Source organism: Callorhinus ursinus, unplaced genomic scaffold, assembly GCF_003265705.2.
Source record: "Callorhinus ursinus isolate GAN/ISIS: 27379988/994484 unplaced genomic scaffold, GSC_fseal_2.0 scaffold4, whole genome shotgun sequence".
Taxonomy (NCBI): domain Eukaryota; kingdom Metazoa; phylum Chordata; class Mammalia; order Carnivora; family Otariidae; genus Callorhinus; species Callorhinus ursinus.
The window spans coordinates 98,290,591-98,314,597 of record NW_027397066.1 but is presented as its reverse complement, the minus strand read 5'-3'; the positions used below and the strand labels follow the sequence as shown (position 1 = coordinate 98,314,597).

The 24,007-nt window shown below is 37.3% G+C and overlaps 1 protein-coding gene across 3 annotated transcripts in view; it reads left to right on the top strand.

The window, feature by feature from the left end:
• SEC24D (SEC24 homolog D, COPII coat complex component) overlaps nucleotides 1–24,007 on the top strand; it is a 103,913-nt gene that overhangs the window by 17,588 nt on the left and 62,318 nt on the right. For 2 of the 3 annotated variants that reach the window (XM_025874095.2, XM_073892182.1), the window contains exons 5-8: nucleotides 1,312–1,587; nucleotides 1,869–1,999; nucleotides 7,183–7,294; nucleotides 12,805–12,932. In XM_025874095.2, coding sequence (XP_025729880.1) covers nucleotides 1,312–1,587; nucleotides 1,869–1,999; nucleotides 7,183–7,294; nucleotides 12,805–12,932 — 647 coding nt within the window. The remainder of the gene's footprint in view (nucleotides 1–1,311; nucleotides 1,588–1,868; nucleotides 2,000–7,182; nucleotides 7,295–12,804; nucleotides 12,933–24,007) is intronic. The other variant, XM_025874096.2, reaches the window with a different exon arrangement.

The window sequence follows — 24,007 nt, the reverse complement described above, 5'->3', positions numbered from 1 at the left end:
ATATATTGAAGTGTTTTTTAGACATTTTAATATAAATCATCTGTATTATGTATGGCTGTAATTATTTTTTTCTGCCATTTATTTCAAAATAATTGAAAGACCCTCAGCATACCTAACATTCAATATTAGAATAAAAAAACAAAAAAATGCTGACTTCACAAATCAGCATTAGAACAGTGAAATTATTTTGAGAAATGTGAGGATAGTTTTAACTTTCTGTTGTTTATAATGGGGCCCTAAAATAAAAAAATATAGTACTTATTGTTTCACAGTGCTTTGATTCTGTATTTACATCATGAAAAGAATGGAAGCTCAGATGTTTGAGGCAGAAGAGAGAATAATAGGAGAGAGAACAGTTACAGTACTGAGATTTGTATCAATAGAAATGCTGTATATTCTAAGGGCCAAAGGAATCTTCACTGTAATAACAGCCATTTAGCTTGAGGAAGAATGTTTCCATTGCTTTAAGTAGTTTTTTGGAAGTATCCGTAAAACAAACAAACAAACCAACCCTCTGACTATTTCCTGTCTTTTACTGATTTCAAGATGGGTAAGTCTCCAATGAAGCAAATTTCACATAATCAGAGATAGAAAGAATAGTCTGGTTTTACAACTATTTCCCATATGATTAGAAAGCATGTTAGTAGCCTATCTCCCTTGTTATTTCTACTTAGTTCTGAGATCTATTTGATCAAGTCAAGCACAGGCCACAAAATAATTTATTGATAGTGTAAGTTACCTGAATAATGCTTGTTACATAACATTTTCCTCTATATGGTTTTCTAGATTTTGTATCACATGCAATTTCTTAACTAGTGACATGTATCATGTAAAGTTAATGCAACCTGAGTTGAAATTTATCCTATTAATTTTCTTTTTCTTTTTTTTAAAGATTTTTATTTATTTATTGAGAGAAAGAGAATAATAGAGAGTATGAGAGGGGGGAGAGTCAGAGGGAGAAGCAGACTCCCTGCTGAGCAGGGAGCCCCATGTGGGACTCGATCTCGGGACTCCAGGATCATGACCTGAGCCAAAGGCAGTTGCTTAACCAAATGAGCCACCCAGGCGCCCTATCCTATTAATTTTCTCACCAAATTTATAAATATTGCTTTTACCCTTTAAAAATTCTCCAGTTTTATAAAATGCCCCACATAGCATTTGTATAACTTTCTGAATGAAGGTTCATCTTGGGGTGCAAAAAAAAAAAAATGTAAGGAAGCCTTCTTGTTTTATATCAGGAAAAGAAGTGTCCCTGTGTGTATTTTGTTGAGAAATGCAACGTTTAGTGGTCTGGTCTTCTTTCTCTCACAGGTTTGGGCATGGCTCCCCCTGGCCAGGGACCTCCCGGCCCTCCATCAGCACCTTCATTCCAGGGTCTTCCTCGACCTCCGCAGCCATCCATTATGCAGCCTGGATCTCAGGTTCTCCCACCACCACCCACTGCACTAAATGGCCATGGTGCCTCGCCCTTGCCTCCATCAACACATAGGCAGGACGGGTTCCCTGGGCCTGCTCCTCTGAATGTCCAGTACCAGCCCCCGCCTCTTCCAGGACAGATGCTGGGCACTGGATATTCGCCACAGCAGGGTAAGGCAGGCAGGGCTCAGGGGAAGGTCTTGGGTTACCTAGGAAATAGCTTTGTTCTATGTTACTAGGCATCTATCACTTACTCTTAAGGAAAGCTAGTTTTAGAATAGTGTGGCAAGTGCAAAGAAAAAGGGAATCATAGATATTCACACTTAACTCTCTGCCTTATATAATAAGATGAAAAAATGCAGTATACTTGACTAAACAGCATAATATTGTCAGTGAGCCCTACATTTAGGACTTTGGGTTCTAATCATTTCGTTTTAAAATTTTTTTCCAAGCAGCCAACTATGGTCCCCAGATGGCAGGTGGGCAGCTCTCCTACCCAGGAGGCTTCCCTGGAGGTCCTGCACAGATGGCTGGTCCACCACAACTCCAGAAGAGGCTGGATCCTGACTCGATCCCCAGCCCAGTAAGTGTTCTCTCACTCCCATCCTCTCCCTCACAAAGGACCATTCTTCATTCACTATCTCAGAACTCTTCAGTTTATTAGCATTTATCCTCTCCTTTATTGTTGAAGCACAATACCCATCACATAGAGGCTTCCTTCTTTCTGTGTATGGGGGTAGGGATTCTAGGTTATGGCATATTAGGGGTCTCCATGAGAGAGAGCCTATGTAGATTTTCTTTGGTATCACATAAACTTGGCAGTACTATTGATGTTTATATTAGCCTATATTAGCAGTATTTATTGATTATTTGAAGTTCGTAGTAGTCAGAGGATATAAACATGCTAGTTTAGATAATAAATAAAGGATGCTTTTCAATAGGGGAAGATACCCACTGAAAGTGAAAGCACAAAGTATTTTACATTTTGCCTATTAACAAAATTGTTTTATGTAAAATTAGAGGTATAACTTAATTCTTCATTCAAGTGATTTTCTTTGGAAAAATGCTCTTTAGTAATTCTATCAGTCAGCTCTTATTCGGTTATTCTGCATAACGCACAATTCCCAATTTGCTTACAACCATGAAGATTTATCTATCACTTAGATTACATGTTTTGGCTTTAGGTGCTGCTGTATGTGCCCTTATCATTCCAGAAGCCAGTGTGAAAGGGCATCCTGTATTTGGGAATGTTGTTATCATGAGAAAGGGAGAAAAGAAAACTGGCCAAAAGGTGCAATAGCTCTTAAAGTTTTCACTCAGATGTGGTACATGTCACAACCACTCACATGCCCTCAACCAAAGCAAGTCATGACAAAGCCCTGGGTCAGTCAGGCAGGGATATAAACTTCTGCTTCAGAAGAAGCTGCAAGTCTGTAGCAATGAGCAGAGAGATGTAGTCCTTTTGGAATAATAATGAAATTGATACAGTTAACCTAGGTCTTTGAAGTGGTTCTACTACCATGAGTAGAAAAAGTTAGAGATAGCCCAAAGAGCTACTGTATTAGCTAACTTTGGCTGTGTAACAAACCACCACCAAATTTAGTAATTTATAGCGACTGTTTATTAATCCCTATGAGTCAGTGGGTCCTCTGGGCAGTTCTGCTAATCTGGGCCAGGCTCAATGGATTTGGTTTGGGCTTGCTTGTACATCTGGGGTCAGCTGGAGGTATGGCTGGAGCCTGAATGGTCTAGGATGATATATTAATTCTCTGTGGCTGCTGTGCCAAATTACCACAAACTGGGTGACTTAAGATAGTAGGGGTTTATTCTGCTATGTTTTGGGAGGCCAGAAGTCTGAAATCAATGTGTTGGCAGGGCTATGCTCCCTTGAAAGGCTCTATAGGGGAATCCATTACTTGTCTCCTCCATCTTTGTGGGGCTAGTCCAAAATTCTTAAGGTAGTTGTTTATTTCAGAGATGGTTTATAAAGGATAAAGGATATAAATTAATTCTGCAAAACTTCTTTATATATTCGAGAATACTTATCCTGATTTCCCACTTCGTTTGTGTTATTTGCTTTTCCTTCACTGTTCCCACCCACCATGGGTACAGGTTGATCTGAAGCGGAGAAGGTAGAAAGACCAAAGTAGAAGGTTGGATGCACTATGAACAAAAGAATAATGAATTCTTCCCTCAGGTTCTGACTCCTCTTGAGACCAACGTGGCCTGATTGGAGGAGAGAGGCACTCCTTGGCTTGTGGCTACATGACTCTACTTTCTGCTTGGGTCATCATATTGCTTCTTCCTCTTCCCTGAGTCTTCTCCTCTGGGCATCCATCTCAAAACTCCTTCTGTCTCTCTATTATGATGTTACACATGATTCCATTCAGGCCCCACCCAGATAATCCAGGCTGAGTGCCTTCTTTCAAGACTTTTAATTTAATCAGTTCTCTTACTGTGTAAGGTAATAGTCACAGATTGCAAGGATTAGAACATGGAAATATCTTTGGTGTGTGTGTGTGTGGGGGGTACCACCAAGCCACTACAGATGGTGTCATTCATGTGTCTTATATTTGGTACCCACCTGTTAGCTGGGAATGATTGGGCCGTGTCACCAAGCAGGCTAGCCTGGGTTTGTTCACTTGGCTGTGGCAGAGATCTAAGAGGGAAAGTAGGAATCTGCAAGGCCTTTTGAGCTGTGACTTCGAACTAGAACATTGCCACTTCTGTGACATTCTCTCAGTCAGAGCAAGTCACAAGATCTCCCCAGAGTCCAGGAGTAGAAAGATAAGCCTCTGTCTCTTGATGGGAGGAACTGCAAAGTCCTTGAAAAAGGCACAGAGAGGGTAGAGGATTTTGGTTATTTTTGTGATCTACCCAGTTATTCTATATTTATTTGAATATAGAGTTGAAGGTTTCTCATAAAGTGTCCTATTACATGTTAGAAATTAAATTTTAGTAACTCTTAGTGCCTTTATTGATAATTATATTACCAGCCATTAGTTTATGGCTTAATATTATTTCATTATTCTATAACAAGGAATATAATATTTTTACATTGAATTTATCATTTTCACTTCTTGTTTCTTTGCTTCTCTGTAACATCTACAGACCCTTTGGGTCATTCTGTTTCCTTCTCTGAAGTTTTTAGCTCCAGGTTCACCATTAATCTCTCCAGTACTATTTTTGTCACAATTATTGGAAATTTTACTATCCACCTATAGAAATTTTCATTTCCTTGGCCTTTTAGTTCTTTTTTTTTTTAAAAAGATTTTATTTATTTGAGAGAGTGAGAGAGAGCACAAGCAGGGGAAGCAGCAGGCAGAGGGAGAGGGAGAAGCAGACGCCCCGCTGAGCAGGGAGCCCGATGTGGGGCTCGATCCCAGGACCCTGGGATCATGACCTGAGCCAAAGGCAGACACTTAACCGTCTGAGCCTCCCAGGCGCCCCTGGCCTTTTAGTTCTTGATCTTCTTTGCTCTCAATGTTCTTTTCATCCATTCCACCTCAGTTATCCATAGTCTTACCACAGATCATGTCATTACCAATTATAGGACACTTCAGAATCTCAGTTGAAAGCATCTCATTTTCCAACCACGGCCTCCTATCTTTTTAGCTCATTCCTTTTAGGACTCAAACTTGAATAATGATTCACCCACCAGGACTTATAACTTAACACTTTTATCTCTTACATTGCCTTCATCTTCTCACTTCTATTACGCAGCTTAGATTATTTGATCCATGATAATAAATCTGTTCCTTACATCCTCTACTCTCACTTCCTTTGCCCCCTCCCTCCACTGAATTCACCTAGAAAAATCCCATTTGTTGTTAAACCAACTCCACCTGCTCCATGCCTGTACCCCAGATGCCACCTGTGACTTGATTTTATTTTATAATTCCATAATACTCTGTTCATAGCAGACAAGTGTAAAAGTAACTCTAGTGGCAGATCTTCTGAAGGAAAAAGAAATCTATATGTTTTGAGGTAGCTTTGGCATTATCAAGAGTCACTATCATCAAATCAAAATCCTGTATGTACCGAGTTATAGTCAAAATCTCTATTGAAATTTCTGTGTATTGTTAAATCTCCAAGCCTGTTTTTGAGAATATGTGTTTGAGGTAAATTTTAAAAACTTAAAACCTATAATATATTTTTAAAAATTACTAGAAGTGTTTTAATATTTCTTACTCCCTTTATAGTATTCCAGCCAAGATGTGAATTAGTTTAGAAATATAATTACCACATACAACATTGTTTCTTTGGAGGCTCTGCTTTGTAAGTTGCAAACAACTAATTTAAAAATAAATTTTTAGTAAATATAGTCTATTTGAAGACAAGAAACTTGTTCAATATGCAGCTTATTATGGCTTTTAATGTGGTTTCGTATTTGACACTTCATTGGTTGAAATGATTACTCTAAATGTTGATTATATAAAAAGTTCTCCAAATTTGAAGGAACCAGATTAACCTTAGGGTAAAAATATAGGATATAATAGTAATGTTTCATTTTTTCTGTTTGCTTCTTGTCTCTGTCCATGGTAGCTTTTGGCTTCATCTGCATCTTACAGTAGTTATATTTGGAACATATTCTGTATCTTTAATAAGAATTCAAATCCTATGAAATTAGAGAAACAGAAATGTGTGGATTTAAAGGCAGGTTAAATCTCTCTCTGATATGCCATAAAAGCAATGATATCAGTGCCCGCTAGGCCTGGATTTGATGAGATGGGAAGGCAAAATGGAGAAGGTAACATTTCAGAGTTTGGGGGAAGATAATTTTCATATTAATAGTTTCTTCAGGAATATAAAAAAGTACATATCCTCCAAAGCTATGTGGTGTATTCTGGGCACTTGCTCATTTCTGTCTCTTTTGTTTGGTTTTTTTGTTTTTTTGTTTTTTTTCTCTTTTTACTTTCTTCTTCTTCTTTTTTTTTTTTTTTTACCCCCTTGTCTCTTGTCTCTTTTATTTGATGACAAAAGAAGTGAGAGCAGGGAGGAGATAAAGAGGAAGAGGAAGATAATAGATTGCCTTCTTGTTTTCTTCTTAACTCCATACTACTAGATTTTGCTTATTTTTTTCATCCCTGGACAACTACAACAGAAAGACAAATTTTTATCTTTATATTATTCACTAATAAATATTTTAGTAGAGAAATACACGGTATTTCCAAATTAGATGACAAAACTTAGGGACTTTTTCCCTTCTGATTTCTATACCATAGGCAACTTCCACGTGGGAACACTGTATTGTTTGTTTTTTTACTGTCTCATGGAGCAAGGGTGAGGTGGAAGAACTTGTAAGGCAACTTGAGGCTCAAGAGAGATTTAAAGAGAAAAGTTAAGGTGTTTTAAGTTATACTGTAAATCATTTCTTCTGAATTTAATGATTTTTAGCTTTGTATATTTTCCGTTAAGTATAAAAGGTATTTTCTTTAAAAGCTATTTTCAATTTCTTTTTCTACCAGAATCTTCTTTTTTTTTTTTATTTAATGCTTATCTATGTCCCAATAAACAAACTGAATAAAAATGAAGTTCTCTGAAGGGTCAGAGCTCAGAGTATTACAGAACAGAATTTAGCAACTGCTGCTCTAAAATTGTGAAAGTTTTAAAAGTAGGCCCTCAGTGAGAATTTGGTCTGAAATGAACTAAAAGGATTTAGAAAATGCCTATTTGTGTGTGTGTGAATAATGAAAGGGAGGGAGAGACAGGGATGTTTGGAAGAGTCTTAACGTACTTTAACTTGTTCTTGATATCTTATATCAGATTCAGGTGATCGAGAACGACAGAGCCACCAGAGGAGGACAAGTTTATGCCACCAATACCAGAGGCCAGGTCCCTCCCCTGGTCACTACAGATTGTGTGATACAAGACCAAGGTATTTCTTGTCAATAATATTTTTCATTGAAGTTTTAAAAGTTTTCACCATTTTTTAAAAACAAATAACACTGGCACCCTTCAGTAATGCTATCATTGACGGGGAACCTCTTGATAGGTGATAATGGGTACTAATTTGCCATCGATCACTCAAGCACTGTGAATGTATTATCAACTGAATTCTATTTTCTGCTTGTAGAAGTCTAGAGAGTGGTGAGATAGAGTTCAGTATACTAGTTTAAGAAAATTATTTTAGTTTATAGGGTTAAATTAGTACATGCCCTACTTTGGTTTACTTTAGTTACTACATTAGGAACCTGGCCAAGATAGCATGAGTAGAGCAGTAGGGGATTGAACACTTGAGAAATCAGCATACTTGGTTCTAGCCCCAATGATATATATATATTTTTTCAGCAACATCTTTAATGTGTGGGTTCTGTTTTTCCAGTTTTGAACTGGGATGAGGAAAGGCTGAGCTCTATTTCTACTAGCTATCCAATGTGTGCTGCCAGTTTAATATATCTGTCCTTGCACAGGGTTGCTCTTTCTGGGAATATATCATTATTCTCTTCCTTATGGCAAGTTAAATCACAGCCTGATGAAATCATTATTATTTAATTCCTGAACTTTTTTATCATCCTACACTGAAACTCTGTACCCATTAAACAGTAACTCCCTATTCCTCCACTCCCCAAAGCCTCTGTATCCTGTATTCTATTTTCTGTCTCTTGCCTATTCTAGGTACCTTGTGTAAGTGGAATCATACAAAGTTTGTCTCTTTGTGTCTGGCTTATTTCACTTGGCATAATATTTTCAAGGTTCATCCGTGGTATAGAATGTATCAGAATTTCATTCTTTTTTAAGGCTGAATAATACACACACACACACACACACACACACACACACACACACACACACATTGTGTTTATGCATTCGTCTGTTGAAGGACATTTTGCTATTAGTAGCCTTAGCAGCCAGGTGGTTGCTGTGAACATTGGTGTACATGTATTTGTTTGAGTCCCTGCTTTCAATTCTTTTGGGTATATCCCTAGAAGTGGGATTACTGGATCAGAGGGCAGATGTAAGGAAAGAGTACAAGGAAGACTCAGGAAGAGAAGGAAGGACCAGTGAGGTGGCAAGGTCCAGATCATCATCATTTCTCCTGCAGTCCAGCCCTTGGCAGGGAGAGAGAGCTGCCTGCCATGGAGCCCCCCTCAAATTGGCCCAGTCACACCCCTTGGCTGTGAAGCCCCTTTGTCTGGCCTGGCTGATCAGCTGATACTTACTAGTGAATGTTTTAGGATGTAGCCCAAATCTCAGACATGTGCAGAAATTCACAGAACATAAGTAGAACATGGAGGCAGAGGGAACCTTGGCCTTCATTTGCTCAGCTCTCCCAATTTACAGAAGTGAGGGCGCTAAGGCCCAAGGAGCTTAAGTGACTTGCCCAAAACTACACAGCTAGTTAGGAGTGGCTCCAATAAAGAAAAACACCTACTTAAAAAAATACTGTTTTCTTTGCCTACAAAAATTATATATATTGTTTTTTTGGCTACAGGATCTAATTTAGGACCCAACTCGTCCCTTGATTCTGTACTTCTCCCTATCCTATAAGACCCTGTTCAAGCACCACGTACTTTGTGTAGTCATCTCTGACCAACGTGGCTGACTCATTGCCTCCTTGGGCTACTTCTTAATGAACTTGCTCCTCTGTGCCATGCCATTTTACAGTTACCTGTTTTTATTATCACTCTCTCCTACCAGGCTTTGAAGCCAGAGGCTTCACTTGTCTCTGTCCCAAAGCCTCTAGCAGGAGCTTAGCTTCATAAATGTTTGTCGAATGACTAATTTATTGAATGTTTTCCAGTCAGATTATCCCATAATGCTCTTTATTAAGCATCGCCAAGAGTTTTGAATCTTAATTACTGAGATTGTTAAATTATCTACTGTAGCCATATCTTTCATGCCCCACTTTTGCATACCTATTTATAAAAACAAATTCTCAGTGCCTTTTTTTTTTTTTTAAGATTTTATTTATTTGAGAGAGAGAGCGTGAGCACGAGTTGGGGGAGGGAGAGGGACAAGCAGATTCCACACTGAGCGTGGAGCCCAACCTGGGGCTTGATCTCAGGACCTGAGCTGAAATCAAGAGTCAGACGCTTAAGCAATTGAGCCACCAGGTGCCCCAAATGAATTCTCAATGGCTTTTTAAAAATTCTATCTTTGTGTGCATTATCTTCCTGAAACCAAAGTTTGTTTAGTCACTTTTATGAGCTCATTCATATGCATATTTCACTGTCAAGAACTAAAAACCCTTTAAAGAATAAATGCTCAAATTCAATATATTGTTAGTAATTTTGGCTGGTAAAAATTGAGTACAATGAAAAATTAAAATACTTTTTAAAATATTCAAAAATTCTTATTTCACAGTCTGTGTAAAATTCTTATTTCATACTCTTGTGTGATGTAATGAGGAAGATCTTGTCTAAGTTTTTTTTTGTCTAAGTTATGTGAAATGTGTAACAATAATAGGGGTTCAAGCATATTTACATTTATTACCTAATATTTTTCTTTTATTTCTGCTGCCAAAACTCTTGTTTTACCCTATGTTAGTGTTTACCTGGACTCTAACAGTAATGACCAGTCTACCTGTGTCTAATGTTTTCCTGCTCCCAGAAGCTATCTGGGTAGTTTAGTTTTTTCAAGTATTTATGTGATTATATTGCCCTTGCTTAAAAAAAAAAAAAATGTCCCATCATTGCCCATGGGCAAAAGGATTGATCTTAATCACCCGTCCTTCATAACCTGGACCCAACTTACCTGGGATATAGTAAAGAATTATGATAGGTTCTAATACCACTTCTGTCATTTACTAATCCCTTAACCTTTGGCAAGTCACTTAACCTCCTGATATCTCAGTTTTCTCCTCCGTAAAATGGGGTCCTAAGGGTATCGATCTCATAAGGCAGTTGTGAGACTAAAATGAAAACACATGTAGTGGTCTTAGAACGATACCTAATACACTGGCAATTACTGTCATAATTATGAATCCAGTTTTGGGCTTTGCTACAGAGGCTGTGAGAGACTATGGCAGAAACATGGTACCAACAACTGGATTCAGCCTGCAGTCATGTTAATTTGTCGTGCACAATATTTTGTTTTGTTTCTATTTGAAGTAGTGGCCATTATGTAAAATTGGAATATCTTATGTAAAAATCCAGATTTCTAGCTGGTCCTAAAAAAGTAAAATCTGGCAATAATAGGTTAAAGCTGAACAGAAGAAACTCAGCTTTCTTAGGTCCAACTTCCCACTCATTCCGGGCCCACCACCGGTGCAGCAGAACCTGGCCAGAGAAAGGCTCCCGGCCGGGCTGCACTGCCCGCCCTGTAAACTCAGGACTGTACTTCCCCTCGTCCTCTCACTTGTCCACTGTCCTAAGTAACTGTTTCACATTCCTTCCTGAAACCTGCAATACCTCCTCTCCCAACCTTTCTTTAAGCTGCGCATATGTCCTCCTTTCTGAGAAAATTGAGCAGTCAGAAGACAGCTTCCTCGGATTGTTGCCATCATATCAGCCCTGCCCTAATGTGCACCTTTGCTCTGCCTTTCTGCTTTTGGCCATAACTGAATGCTCTGTGCTCCAGTCGGAAGCTAGCCCCTCCTGTGCACTAGTGTAGTATGTTGCTACAGTAAGTCTCCCCTCTTTCTCGTGTGTCGGCAGTATCTCTTTTTACACTCTCCTATCTTCAACAATAAAAATGTTTTTTTGACCTGTTTTCCTCACCAGCTACCCTTCTTTTCTTTACTCCCCTGTGCAACAAAACTTGGAAGGATTATTGCCAATTCCTGCCCTTACTCACTGTAGGCAGGCTTCCCACCCCAGGCCCTATTCTGCCAAAACTGTCTTCGGGTTTCTAGCAACCTCAGTGTTGTTAAATCCAGCGTGGTTTTTTTTTTTTTTAAGTTTTTATCTAAAGTCCAGTTAACAATACACTGTTATATTAGTTTCAGTTATACAATGTAGTGATTCAACACTTCCATACAACACCTAGTGCTCATCACAGCAAGTGCGCTCCTTAATCCCCATCACCTATTTCACCTCCCCTCTGGTAACTATCAGTTTGTTCTCTATAGTTAAAAGTCTGTTTCTTGGTTTGCCTCTCTCTCTTTTTTTCCCTTTGCTCATTTGTTTTGTTTCTTAAATCCCACATTTGACTGAAATCATATGGTATTTGTCTTTGACTGATTAACTTATTTTGCTTAGCATAATGCTCTCTCGCTCCATCCATGTCATTGTAAATGGCACATAAATCCATTGGTCTTGCTGATCTAGCAGTACCACCTGGTGCAGATGATCATGCTTTTCCTTGATGTACTTTCTTCACCTCCAGGACACCAGATGCTCCTTGTTTTTATCCTTCTTAGTCCTTTAACTGGTTTCTCCTTTTCCCCTGACTTCTTTATGTTAGAGGACCAGGGCTTAGTTCTTGGTCATCCTCTCTGGCTACAATGATTTCATTGGTGGTTTCAAGGTAGTTCATGGCTTTAGTTTGTTCTTTATAGAAAACTCCCAAATGTGTATCTTCAACCCAGTGCCCAGACTCACATATTTAGTTGTTTACTCAGTTTCACTGTTGGATTGCTTAATAGAGTTCCCAAAGTGGACATGTCCAAAGCCAGAGTCCTGATCTCTGCCCACATTCCTATTAGCACACCCCTTCCCTTCCTGCAGCTTTTCTCTTATCAATTGGTGGCAACCTCATGCTTCTGGTCCCTCAGGCCAAAAACTTTGGAGCCATTCCTAATCTTCTCTTCCTTTCCCACCTCCCATCTTCACACCTCGTATATCACTCCCATAACAATCCGTGTACTTCCAAAATATGTCCAGAATATGGCCACTTGTCAATAACTCTACTCAGGCTGGTTCCTGCCACCACCATATCTCCTCTGGTTCCTGCATAACCTTTGTAACTTCTCTGAACTCCTCACCAGCTGCTGTGCCCAGTTATGTGCTCCATTCCAGCCACACAGGCCTCCTGTGACTCCTCCAGCAGGCCAGACATGCGCTGCCCCTAGGCACCTACCTGGGTCAATGCCTTGCTTCCTGGGAGTCTGCTTAAATGTAACCTTTTAAATAAGGCCTACTCTGTAACTGTTTAAAGTTGCAGTCCGCCTCCCACTACCCCTTTACCAGATATTTTTCATAGCATTTACATCTTCTAATGACCCATGTAATTTACTCATTTATTGGGTTTAATAGTTATTGTCTGTATCTTCTGTCAGAATATAAGCTCTACAAGGAAGCAATTAGGACAGTGTCTTAGTAGACGTTCAGTAAATACAAATATAAACATAGATTGTTGCATTGCATAATACTACTCTTTTAGAAATCATGAAGAAAGTTATACAAATAAGGCAATGTATTATCTAGAATTATAAATATTTAAATATTATAGGGCAGATTTTTTTTTTCTCAGCAAATTTCAAGTGTGTTCCTTTGAACATTTCAGGCAATGCTAGTCCTCGATACATTCGTTGCACAACATACTGTTTCCCATGCACGTCAGATATGGCCAAGCAAGCTCAGATTCCATTAGCTGCTGTCATCAAACCCTTTGCCACAATTCCTTCAAATGAGGTAAGAATGATAAAAACAGCAATTCAAGGGGTGCCTGGCTGGTTCATTCGGTGGAACATGTGACTTGATCTCGGGGTTGTGAGTTCGAACCCCCCGTTGGGTGTAGCGATTACTTAAAATCTTAAAAAAAAAAAATAGCAACTCAATAATTTAGCAATTCCAAAATTCTTCTTTCATCATTGTTTTCTTATACATTATTCTGTATTATAAACAGAAAACTGGAGAATATTTATATAATGCAGAAACATCCAATCATTCAATTCACTAGGAAGACCAAAATCTGACAAGCTATGTTTTTTGACAACCTGTATAACAAACACTGAAGGACAGGGTCACTTTTGGTTCTGCTGTAACAATGTGCATATTCAGGAAATAGAGAATGTCATGTAGTGACAAATACTAAGACTTCTCATGTGACCTTTATGCCTAGTTATTGGCCCCAACATCTAGGTGAAGGAAGCTAACAGAGCCTAAGGTCCGTGGTCTTACTATAGCTGCTTTAATAGTCACGGGGCCAACGTGCTCATGAACTCTTAAAGTCAGTATGATTCATTTGGAAAAAAGATAAGAAGTGGTATTTATTTAAAATTTCTGATATTGGGATGGTGTTAATGGATGTTGTGATTGAGACATCCCCCCCAACAAGGCTGCCATTCCTTCTTTTCATACCCTGAATGGTGGATACACACATACTCACAGAGATACAAGGTACTATAGAGCTAGTCAAATAGGTGAGGAAAAGCTTTAATTCTGGCTGGAGCTTTGACCATAATCCCATTGCAGTAGTCTAGTAAGCTATACTGAACACTGGATTCCTTTTGCTCTACCCATATTCTCTTTCCAGTTTAAACCTCAGCTTGGCTGTAATGACTCTGAGGTTGGCTGATCTAATGAACACCTAACAGCACCCGAGCAAAAGGCAGAGCATCTGCACAAGAGAACAGATTTGTCCCATTTCGTGGGCTGGCGATGCCAGCTGATATGGGTGGTAGAGTGGCCTGGGGAAGGGGACAAGGGCTTTGCTTTACATCACCTCAGGGAAGGAGGAAACAGAAAAGACAGTGTACATGTTGACAGTGGCTTTCATACCCTTTAAGATATCCACTCATTCTATAAGGAGAATGGTGGCAGAATGCTGCCTTCTCTTTGTGGGTAGAGTGACCTGGGGTACAGTGGGGCAGAGAAGAGGCTGTTCCTAGAAGCCAGTCTTACATGCAATATGGTCTCATATTTGTAAGTCAAGAAGTACATTCAGTATTTACTTATTTTAAGTATGGTCTCTTATATGATGGTCCCAGAAATTTAATATTAATGTCCATAAAATCCTCTTTAGAATCACTATGCTTAATAAGGATAAGGTAGACCAATGTGTAATGACAGATCCATGCTGAATATAATGTGTATGTGTGTTTTAAATAATAGCTAGAAGTAATTTTTTGCTATTTTTCAACATTTTATTATGAAAATTTTCAAGCATACAGAAAATTTAAAAGAATTTTATGGTGAACACCTAGATTCTACCATTAACATTTAACTGTACTTGTTTTTATCACCTATTGATTCATCTGTCCATCAATCCATCCTTTTTTATGCATTTCAGAGTAAATTGCGGACATTAATTAGTACACTGCCCACTAAATACTCCAGCATGCATATCATTAATGAGAGTTCAGAATTTTCTTACAGATTATTTTTCCTTTTGAGGCAAAATTGATTTACAGTAAAATGCATGTATCTTAAGTAACCACTCACTGAATTTTGACAAATGGATACACCTGAGCAACCCTAACCTCTCTCAAGATGAAAAACATTACTGTCATCCTTAGAAGTATTTCATCCTCCCACCCCTTCTAACAACCTTCTTTCCCTGGCAACCATTGTTCTGATTTTTTTTTTCCCCACCATAGATTTGTTTTGCTTATTGTAGGTCCTCATATAAATAGACTTCCAGAGTATGCACTCTTCTGTGTAAGGTTTCTGTCATCAGCATAATGTTTTAGAGTGCCATCAACATGCTATTGCATGTATTAGTAGTTTGCTCCTTTTTTATTGCTGAATGGTATTTGATTGTATGGACGTACTAGTTTGTTTTTGTAGTCTTTTACTGATGGATATCTGGGCTCTTTCCAGTTTTTGGCTTTTGTGAATAAAGCTTCCATAAATATGCTTGTACAAGTCTTTCTGTGGACATATATTCGTTTCTCTTGGATTAATACCTGTGAGTAGTTTGCTGGCTCATGAAGTACATGTTTCTTTTTAGTTTTGTAAGAAATTGCCAGACCATTTTCTTAAGTGGTTGTATCACTTTATAGTCCTTCTAACATTGTATTAGAGTGCCATTGCTCATTATCTTCTCTGTTTGGTGTCTTTTTTTTTTTTAAGATTTTATTTATTTATTTGAGAGAGCGTGCATGAACAGTGGGAAGTGCAGAGGGAGAAGCTGAGCGGGCAGCCTGGGACTCCTGAGACTCTGGGATCATGACCTGAGCCAAAGGCAGATGCTTAACCAACTGAGCCATCCAGGCGCCCCTAATTTTAGATGTACTGATGGCTCTGGAGTAGTATCCATGAGCTGTGTTTTTATTTCAATTTTCATACTTCGAACAAAATTTAAACAAGTACCAGTGAATAACATCACACTTACATACATACCACCCATCATTAATAAATGATAACATATTGTCATATTTGCTTAAAAAATTTTTATGAGAGTTAAAACTTCATAGCTACATATGATATTTCCTTTATCAGGCCATTCCTTCCCCACCCCCCTTTTAGGGGCAGACACTGTAATGAATTTGGTATGCATCCTCCCTATATGCGACTTTATATATTGACTTCATGCTCGTGAATCCATAGTAATATGTAGTAATGTTCTGCTTTTTAATGACTCAATTAATTTTAAATAAGTAAAATATAAACTTAGATGCAAGGGGTATAAAATGAAAAAAGACCCTTCCTACCCTTCTACCGTTCCCCTTACAGACAATCTTTTTTTTTTTTTTAACGATTTATTTATTTATTTGTTAGTGCGAGAGAGCACAAGCAGGGGGAGCGGCAGGCAGAGGGACAAGCCGGCTGTTTGCCTAGCAAGGAGCCCGATGTGGGACTCGATCCCAGGACCCTGGGATCATGACCTGAGTTAAAGGCAGACACTTAACCGACTGACCCACTCAGGTGTCTCCCGCTTACAGACAATTTTTACCTATTCTTTGTGGTTCCTTCTAGAAATGAAAAATGCATATACCAGCATATAAGTATACATCCTTAAAAAAATAAATATATAAATGATAGTATAGTATACACACTATTCTGCACCTTTCTTTTTCCAGTTAACATGTCTGGCACTCCTACCATGTCACTACCTACAGAACTGCCTTATTCTTTCCAACAGCTGTGTGGCATGATATATGAGTAAGACAAGCACTGTTGTTACTGTATGTATCAATTTTAAGATGTGTAAGATTCCAGAGATGTGAAAATTTAAAATATGAATCCTAAAATTGAGGGAAATATAGTAAGATGAGTGTGCCTGAGAGAATGGTATAGCAAACCCTTGACACATCTTCGAGGGGGTGGGATTGCTGCAGATGTGCACTCTCTACGGCACTCATTCCTATGCTATCTGAATCATTTTATAGTAACTTGTTACTTTCATAATGAGAAGGTAACACTTTTACCTTGAAAGAAAGCCAGGCAACAACTTTACTCTCTATCAATATGAGGATACATGGGATTTCTGCCTCCAGGCAGTGTTAGCTTGAGTGCACCTTGTTCACAACAATGAATTTGCATAGTTTTCAGTTGCACACTAGCAGAAACCTCTCCTCCCTGCTCCAATGCATGAGACAACTGCCCGGGGTCAACTACCCATGGAACAGAACAAAACTCAGCAGTTATTCATACCCAAAATCAGAATCTGTAACCACCTTTTTGTTTATCACCATTTAGTATTAACAATGAAATTATTCAATAACGTGTTCCTGAAAATAAAACTTAGTATTGAGAAGTGTCTTTCAAATGTTAGTTCAAGCCAACCGCCCCCCCCCCCGCCATGCATGTACACATTTCATACACAGATTAAATGTGTATGCTTTCTATTTAACAAAGTTGTTTGATCTAACCAAATACTAACTCCCTACCACCATGAAGTTTTTTTTTTCCTTTGGTGAAAACTTATGCTGCATTTTAGTTTTTGTGCTTCCCAAAGTACTAAACGGATGAGTTTAGAGTGGTGGTTTATTTTTGGAATCTGACTTAGGGAGAAGTTCTACTTGAGAAAATAACATTCTCTATTCTTTTCATGTTGCTAGAGACTCTGCACACTGACCAGGTAAATGTATTTTGACAGTGCTATTTTTTTTTCTATTGCAGCTCTCTCTATAGAAGAAGCTCTTCCTTTTTCCTTAGACCAAGAACAGAATTACCCTGAATATAATATACCTATATATTTTATTCTTTCTCTATGTATATATATGTTTTCATTTGTCATATATATATATATATATATATATATATGAAGAGAGAGAGGTATAATTGACAAATGAAATTGTATGATATTTAATGAATATATTATATTTAGGAAGGATTACTGTCTCTTACATAGCAGTGTCTCCTGAGTTGAATGAAGACATTCTGTTTAAAGAAGAACATTTACTTTTATTTGTTGAAATAGGCTTACAAGTAAAAAATAAGAAATATGAAAGGGATGCTAAAACATCAGGAAGAAGTTCCTAAAGTTCATGCTTTCAAAAAACTCGTCTTCCTCTTTGGGGATTAACTAGGCCTAAATGAGGTGAGTCACAACCACTGGAGAACCATCACTGCTATGCTGTGCTGATGAGCTGGGATGAGGCAGGATTTGGGCCTCCTTGGCAGACTCTCATCTTGTGGCTTCCATGACACCTCCCTGGTGTATTTGTTTCTACTCCTATGTTTTTTTCCTGGTTTATAATGTTGGGGTTCACCAAGGCATGGACTTGGGATCTTTTCTTCTCTCTTTAGGTTCCCTTTCCTTCCAAAGACTAAATATCATCTGTAACACCTGCTTCTGTTACTGATGAGAATAATAGTAGGCAGGGAGCACTTAATGAGCACAGTTATGAGGGTTTTTTAAATGTATATTCATTTATTTAATCTTCACATCAATCTGTTATCTCACTTTAGATATAAGGAAACTGAGGCACAGACTTAGGTAACTCATTAAGGCCAATGGCTGCTAAGTAACAGAGCTAGGATTCTAGCCCAGGCAGTGTGACACGCGGGTCCTTAACTCGAAATCACTGTACTGTTACTCTCTCCCTCAATCATCCCTACATATCCACATACCCAAATGCCTTCCTGAAATCTCTCCTTGGGTACCTCATAGAAACCTCAGACTTACTATGTTTAGTGGTAAATTTCTGATCTCTACACCCTAAACCAGTTCGCTGTTCCAAATATCCATAAGTGGTGCTATCATATAAATTGCTCGAGCCAGAAATAAAAAATAAACAATTATAGTTAATAATAGAAAATGAAAGATTTCACATGCTGATTTTTGATATTTAGAACATCTAATTAAGGAAATAAATTTTAAAGAATCTTTCTTAAAGGTAAATGGGTTTTATGAATATTGTTATTTTCCATATGAATAGCATTTGAATTTATTTTCTTCTATAATAAATGACTTGCTTATTTTTAAGTATAGTAAAATTTTAAGATTTTATTCCTTATCTGACTAATATTGCCATCATTGCTGCAATTTAAAAAGATATCCCTAAAGATATCTTGATTTGGAATCTATCAAAAAGATTTAAAAAAGGATTTAATACAGTTGGTTTTTTTTAGTTGGTTCTGTTTGACAGAACCTTTTAAAGCATGCCATTGTGTTAGCAACGGCCTATGAAAATAAACCCAATCCAAGCAGTTATGATTAGAGAATGTTCCTGTGAGCATTTGCTTTGGAGATGTATGCTATTTCCAAGGGCATATATATATCATCATTGTTTAAGATTTGATGTTCCTTACTATAAATTTTAATTTTTTGTATGTGTTTCAAGTGAAACCCATTGCCACATTCAATGAAATTAACTATAAGGTATTTATTCAGGAAAAGTAATTGGTTATCTTGTAAGCTCTTCTCTTTAGTAACTTGTGATTTTATTTTTGATGCTGTATTTTAAGAATGAAGGTAGAGTATAAATTTCCAGTGCAAAAGGATTAAAGATTATACTTAATTTTTTATTTTCTTCAAAATAGAAAATCTTTACATTTTGGACAAGTGCATACATCTAGTTATATTTGACATTAAGTTATTTCACCTATAAACCAGATGGCAGAAGCTTTCACTGCCTCTGTGCCTAGATTCAGAAATGCCTTTTTATATTTTTTTAGATTATAAATAGATATAATAGTCAAAGTAATTTCCTTTCTTATTGAATTAATGTAGTGCAGATAAATTTTTATCCAAGCCTTTAAATTTCACTTGATTTATAATCCCCTAATTACTCTGTGCTAGGAACTGAGGTGAACTTTAGGGGTATGGGGGAAAAATAAGATCAGTTACTTATGTCCATGACTTCCAGAAAATTTGCCAGTGCCCAGCTAATTTTTTGGGCAGTATGGAAAAAATTCTGATGGGTTTGTTCTGTGGAGTTTAGGTTCACGGAAGTTTTACCTTACTTATGACTTATAGAAGAAGTTTGTCCTATTATTAAACACTGCTTAAATTCTTTTTTCTTAATGATTATTTATATTCTGATAGATTCAGTAGATATGAAGAAGCCATTGGAAAGAAAAAGGAATGGATGTCAAAGAACTGACAAAGGGGATTAAGAAAAAAAGAAAAGACTGTCAGAGGTTAAACCCAACATGAACACATTACACCAGGGGTGGACCTCGTATATATCACCTGTGGTTTAATGCATCAGAGGAAAAAAATGGTCTCACTCTAGTATTATGTCTGTATGTTATTTTTTAGGAAGATAGCAGCTTGTGAAGTAGGTGTTATCCGGGTTTTATAGATGTAGAAGCTATACAGGTTCTGAGGCTATTAAGTCACAGAGCTAAGAGCAATGCTGTTGGAACTTGAGATTTCAAATTCCAAGTTCTTTGGCTACATCTGCCTATAAATGATCTTGTTGAGGTTTTATTTAATTAAACACATAAAATAGCTTTTTCTTGCTGACACTGGTTTTAGCAATGGGCTTCTTGCTCCTGTAAGCTCGTGAATTATCTTGAAATGTCTGTCTTAACCTCTTTTCTCGAAGTCTTGTGACTTTAAGCTACTGCTTAGTACTCCTTGAAGGCAAAGACCATCCAAATCCGGCAGTAAGCTGGGCATGCAGTAAAGGTCCTAGATGAAGAAATGCACTCTCAGGGTTGGAGAGAGGTTTAAAAGACAAAGATAAACCAAACTACAGAATGGTGGTTGATTTCTAAATATTTAGGCCTCTAAATTAGTATTTTTAGGGCAGTAAATCTTTTCTTTAAAGATTTTATTTATTTGAGAGAGCGAGTGAGCATGAGCAGTGAGAGAGGGGGTGGTCAGAGGGAGAGGGACCCTGGGATCATGACCTGAGCCTAAGGCAGATGCTTAACCACCTGAGCCACCCAGGTGCCTCTAGCACAGTAGGTCTTAATTATTAAGTTTCTTGTTGATAAATATGTCACTTCATGAAGTAAGGTTTTATCTTACTTTGGCTATTCTATTTTATTTTGTACTTTTGAATGACTACAGATTTCCCTTATAACCTCATTCACCTCTCTAACAAAACTCCGTGCGTAAAGAAAAAATCATTTGAGAGATTGTAGATGTATTCTAGCACATAGTAATGGATAAACATTAATGAGGGGTTATATTTCATCATAAAGAGCAGAACAGTGAAACAAGTAGGAAGAAATTTTGATCATAATAACAATATTTCAGGAACCAATAAAAATTGACTATTTTCTCCAAAGTACAGTAGATAGTAACCAAATGGTGGAACACTGGGTTGGGAGCCAGGAAATGACTTTAGGTTTCTGCTGTGCCTTGTATTGTGACCTTGGGCCTTTATTCCCAAGAGGGAGAAGTCTGGCTCTGATGTCCTATAGATCTAGAAGGCTGCTAGTGTCTACCCTTCTTTTCCACTATATTGTGCGTTCAGCGTGGATTACCATGAATATATCACACATCCTATATGTTATTAGAAATTCCTGTGAACAGATTGCACAACCCAACCCAAAGTAGTTTTGTCTATATTACATTTTTAATAAAAGAAATCTGGAGTGTATTATTCACTTAAAAAGCCCATGAAGATTGTGAGACTATGCATTTTTTACATAGAGCCCAAATTTAGCTAGCTTTAGTGAAAAACATGTCCTGAAATGAAATTGATTATGACATAATATTGTGTCCTTTAAAAAACTTTTAAGAAAACTTAAATTATTCTGAAATGAAAGCTTCAAGAGCTTGAATCTATTTTTAATATGTGCATTATAATCTGAGGTTGTCTGCTGTAATGCATTATTTTAGAAGGTATTAACATAAAAACTTGGAAAAATAAAATACATGTACTTAAATAGAAATGGAATTATGAATATAACATTTAAAATACTTTAATATATAAAGTTACTTTAGAAACTGAATCTTATCCCTTAATGATTTTGGTCACTGTTTATATAGTGCTATGAAAAAGTTTGGCAGCTGAAGAACAGAATGTTGTCCCTTTTTAGAATGGTGTTATAGCAGACATAGAGAGAGAGTTACATTTGTCAGGGCAAAGGTTATTAGAATTCTATTTTAAGTTACAGTGTAGAAGATAAATGCACCAAGCTTATTTTCTCAATCACCAAATTACTCATGGAAATCTTTTTTACTAATTGGAGAATACCTTTTGGAGAAATAAGAATAAAGAAGAAAACATTCTCCCTTGACTTAATTTTCAGTGACTGTGAGTTTTATAACTTTCCATGCCTGCTGATTGAGTGTGTGGCATCCATAACATAGGAGCCAAGACCAGTCTCACTGGACGTGGAACACTGGGCATTCGTGAGGGGCCACCCTGGAGAGGAAATATTTTAGAGCCTCTTGCCATCATTTTCATCAATTCTAAGGCCCACATTTTCTTACATTTTAATATTGTCTAAAACAGGCATATCTCTTATTAACAATGACTTCTTAGCATTGTGTCCTGTTCAGTTGAAAGCTTTTGTATCTCTTACAATTGAGGAGATTTTAGAATCAGTGAAATACACTATTTATGCCTTGCTTCATGGTTCTAACTCTACTCAAATTTTGTGGATATTTAGATAATACAAGGGCTTAAAATTTATGCAATTGATATCTTAGTGAGCAAGTATGAGAGAATAAAATATTTTAAAGTTTTATATTTGAAAGCTCACTACGCATTCCACTGATTAAAAGCAAAAAAAACCAAAAAACAAAATCCTCTTTTGAGAAGAAAGGAGGGAAGGAGAGTAGGAAAGAAGGGAGAGGGAAAAAACATTATGCAAACCTTTCATGTCTGAAAATGACACCCAAGTTTCTCTGAAGCACAAGTGATTTTTGAAGTGATTCTTTGTCAGGAGTTTGAAGTGATTCTTTGTCAGGAGTTGAGCATAATTATGAGTAAAGTAAGCAAGAATTTTGGAGTCACATGAAATTAGGTGTACAGATTAACTCTAGCACTTCTGGTAGTGTGACTTTGAAAGTACTTAACTTTTAGGGCCTCATTTCTCTCATAAATAAAATTATGATAACTCTACTTACCTGATAGTTGCCTAAAAATAATAAGCTGGTGTAAGGAATGATAGTTACTCTTGTTATCATCTTTATCATTATTATTATGATTATTTGCTATACAGTATTAAATTCATCCATGGAAAATTTTAACTCAGCAATCATGATTTGGGGAGTGTACTATATACAAAGAGGAGAAATATGAACTACAGTAATTTAAGTTTACTTGAAATGTATACATTTAAGAGGGATGTTATCATATACCTTCAGTGATTCTAGCTACACATCTTAAGAAGGAGGAAATTGATATAGACTCCACATTTATATTCACATGTAAGTGGAAAGAATTAGTTGCTCATTTACATTTTTTTAATTTTTTTGAAGATTTTATTTATTCATGAGAGAAAGAGAGGCAGAGGCAGAGGGAGAAGCAAGCTCCCTGTGGAGCAGGGAGCCCGATGCAGGACTCGATCCCAGGACCCTGGGATCATGACTTGAGCCATAGGCAGATGCTTAACCAACTGAGCCACCCAGGCATCCTCATTTACTTTTTAAAAAGAAATGTTGCACGGTACCTATTTTTTGATAGTATATCATAATTTTCTATATTTATTATTAGTGATAAGAACTCACCATTGCATAAACATTTATATAGCTTTTGATTTTTCATAAGCTTCTTCATGGACATTTGCTGGAATAATTTCCCCTTAATCTCTCCCACACTATCCTGTCTTTTTAGGCTAATTAATTTCTATTCAACTTTTAGATTTCAGTTCAAAGTCACCTCCTCAGGAGAGCCTTCCTGGATATCCCACATTTATATTCCTTGTAGCTCCCCTCCATACCATGTGTCACAGTTTGCAGTTTTGTATTTGTGTATTTGATGGATATCTTTCTCCCACTAGGTTCCGTGAGGGTAGGGACCGCATCTGATTTTTCCTCACTGTTGCACTTCCAAGACCTAAAACAGTCCCTGGAACATTTTTGCACTAAATAAATAAATAAATAAATAAATTTATTTTAAAGATTTATTTATTTGACAGAAGGACACAGTGAGAGAGGGAACACAAGCAGGGAGAGTGGGAGAGGGAGAAGGAGGCTCTCTGCGGAGCAGGGAGCCTGATGTGGGGCTTGATCCCAGGACCCTGGGATCATGACCTGAACCGAAGGCAGACGCCCAACAACTGAGCCACCTAGGTGCCCCCTAAATAAATATTTAATACGGTATTTTCATTACTCAGTATCATTTATATATGGAAGTAAATTAGAATTTTGGAGCCAAGGAATTTGATTGAAGTTTCAGAATAGAGATCGATATGCTTAAACATTTATTGAGCATCTGCTTTGTATGTAAATGTTGTATTTGTAACTG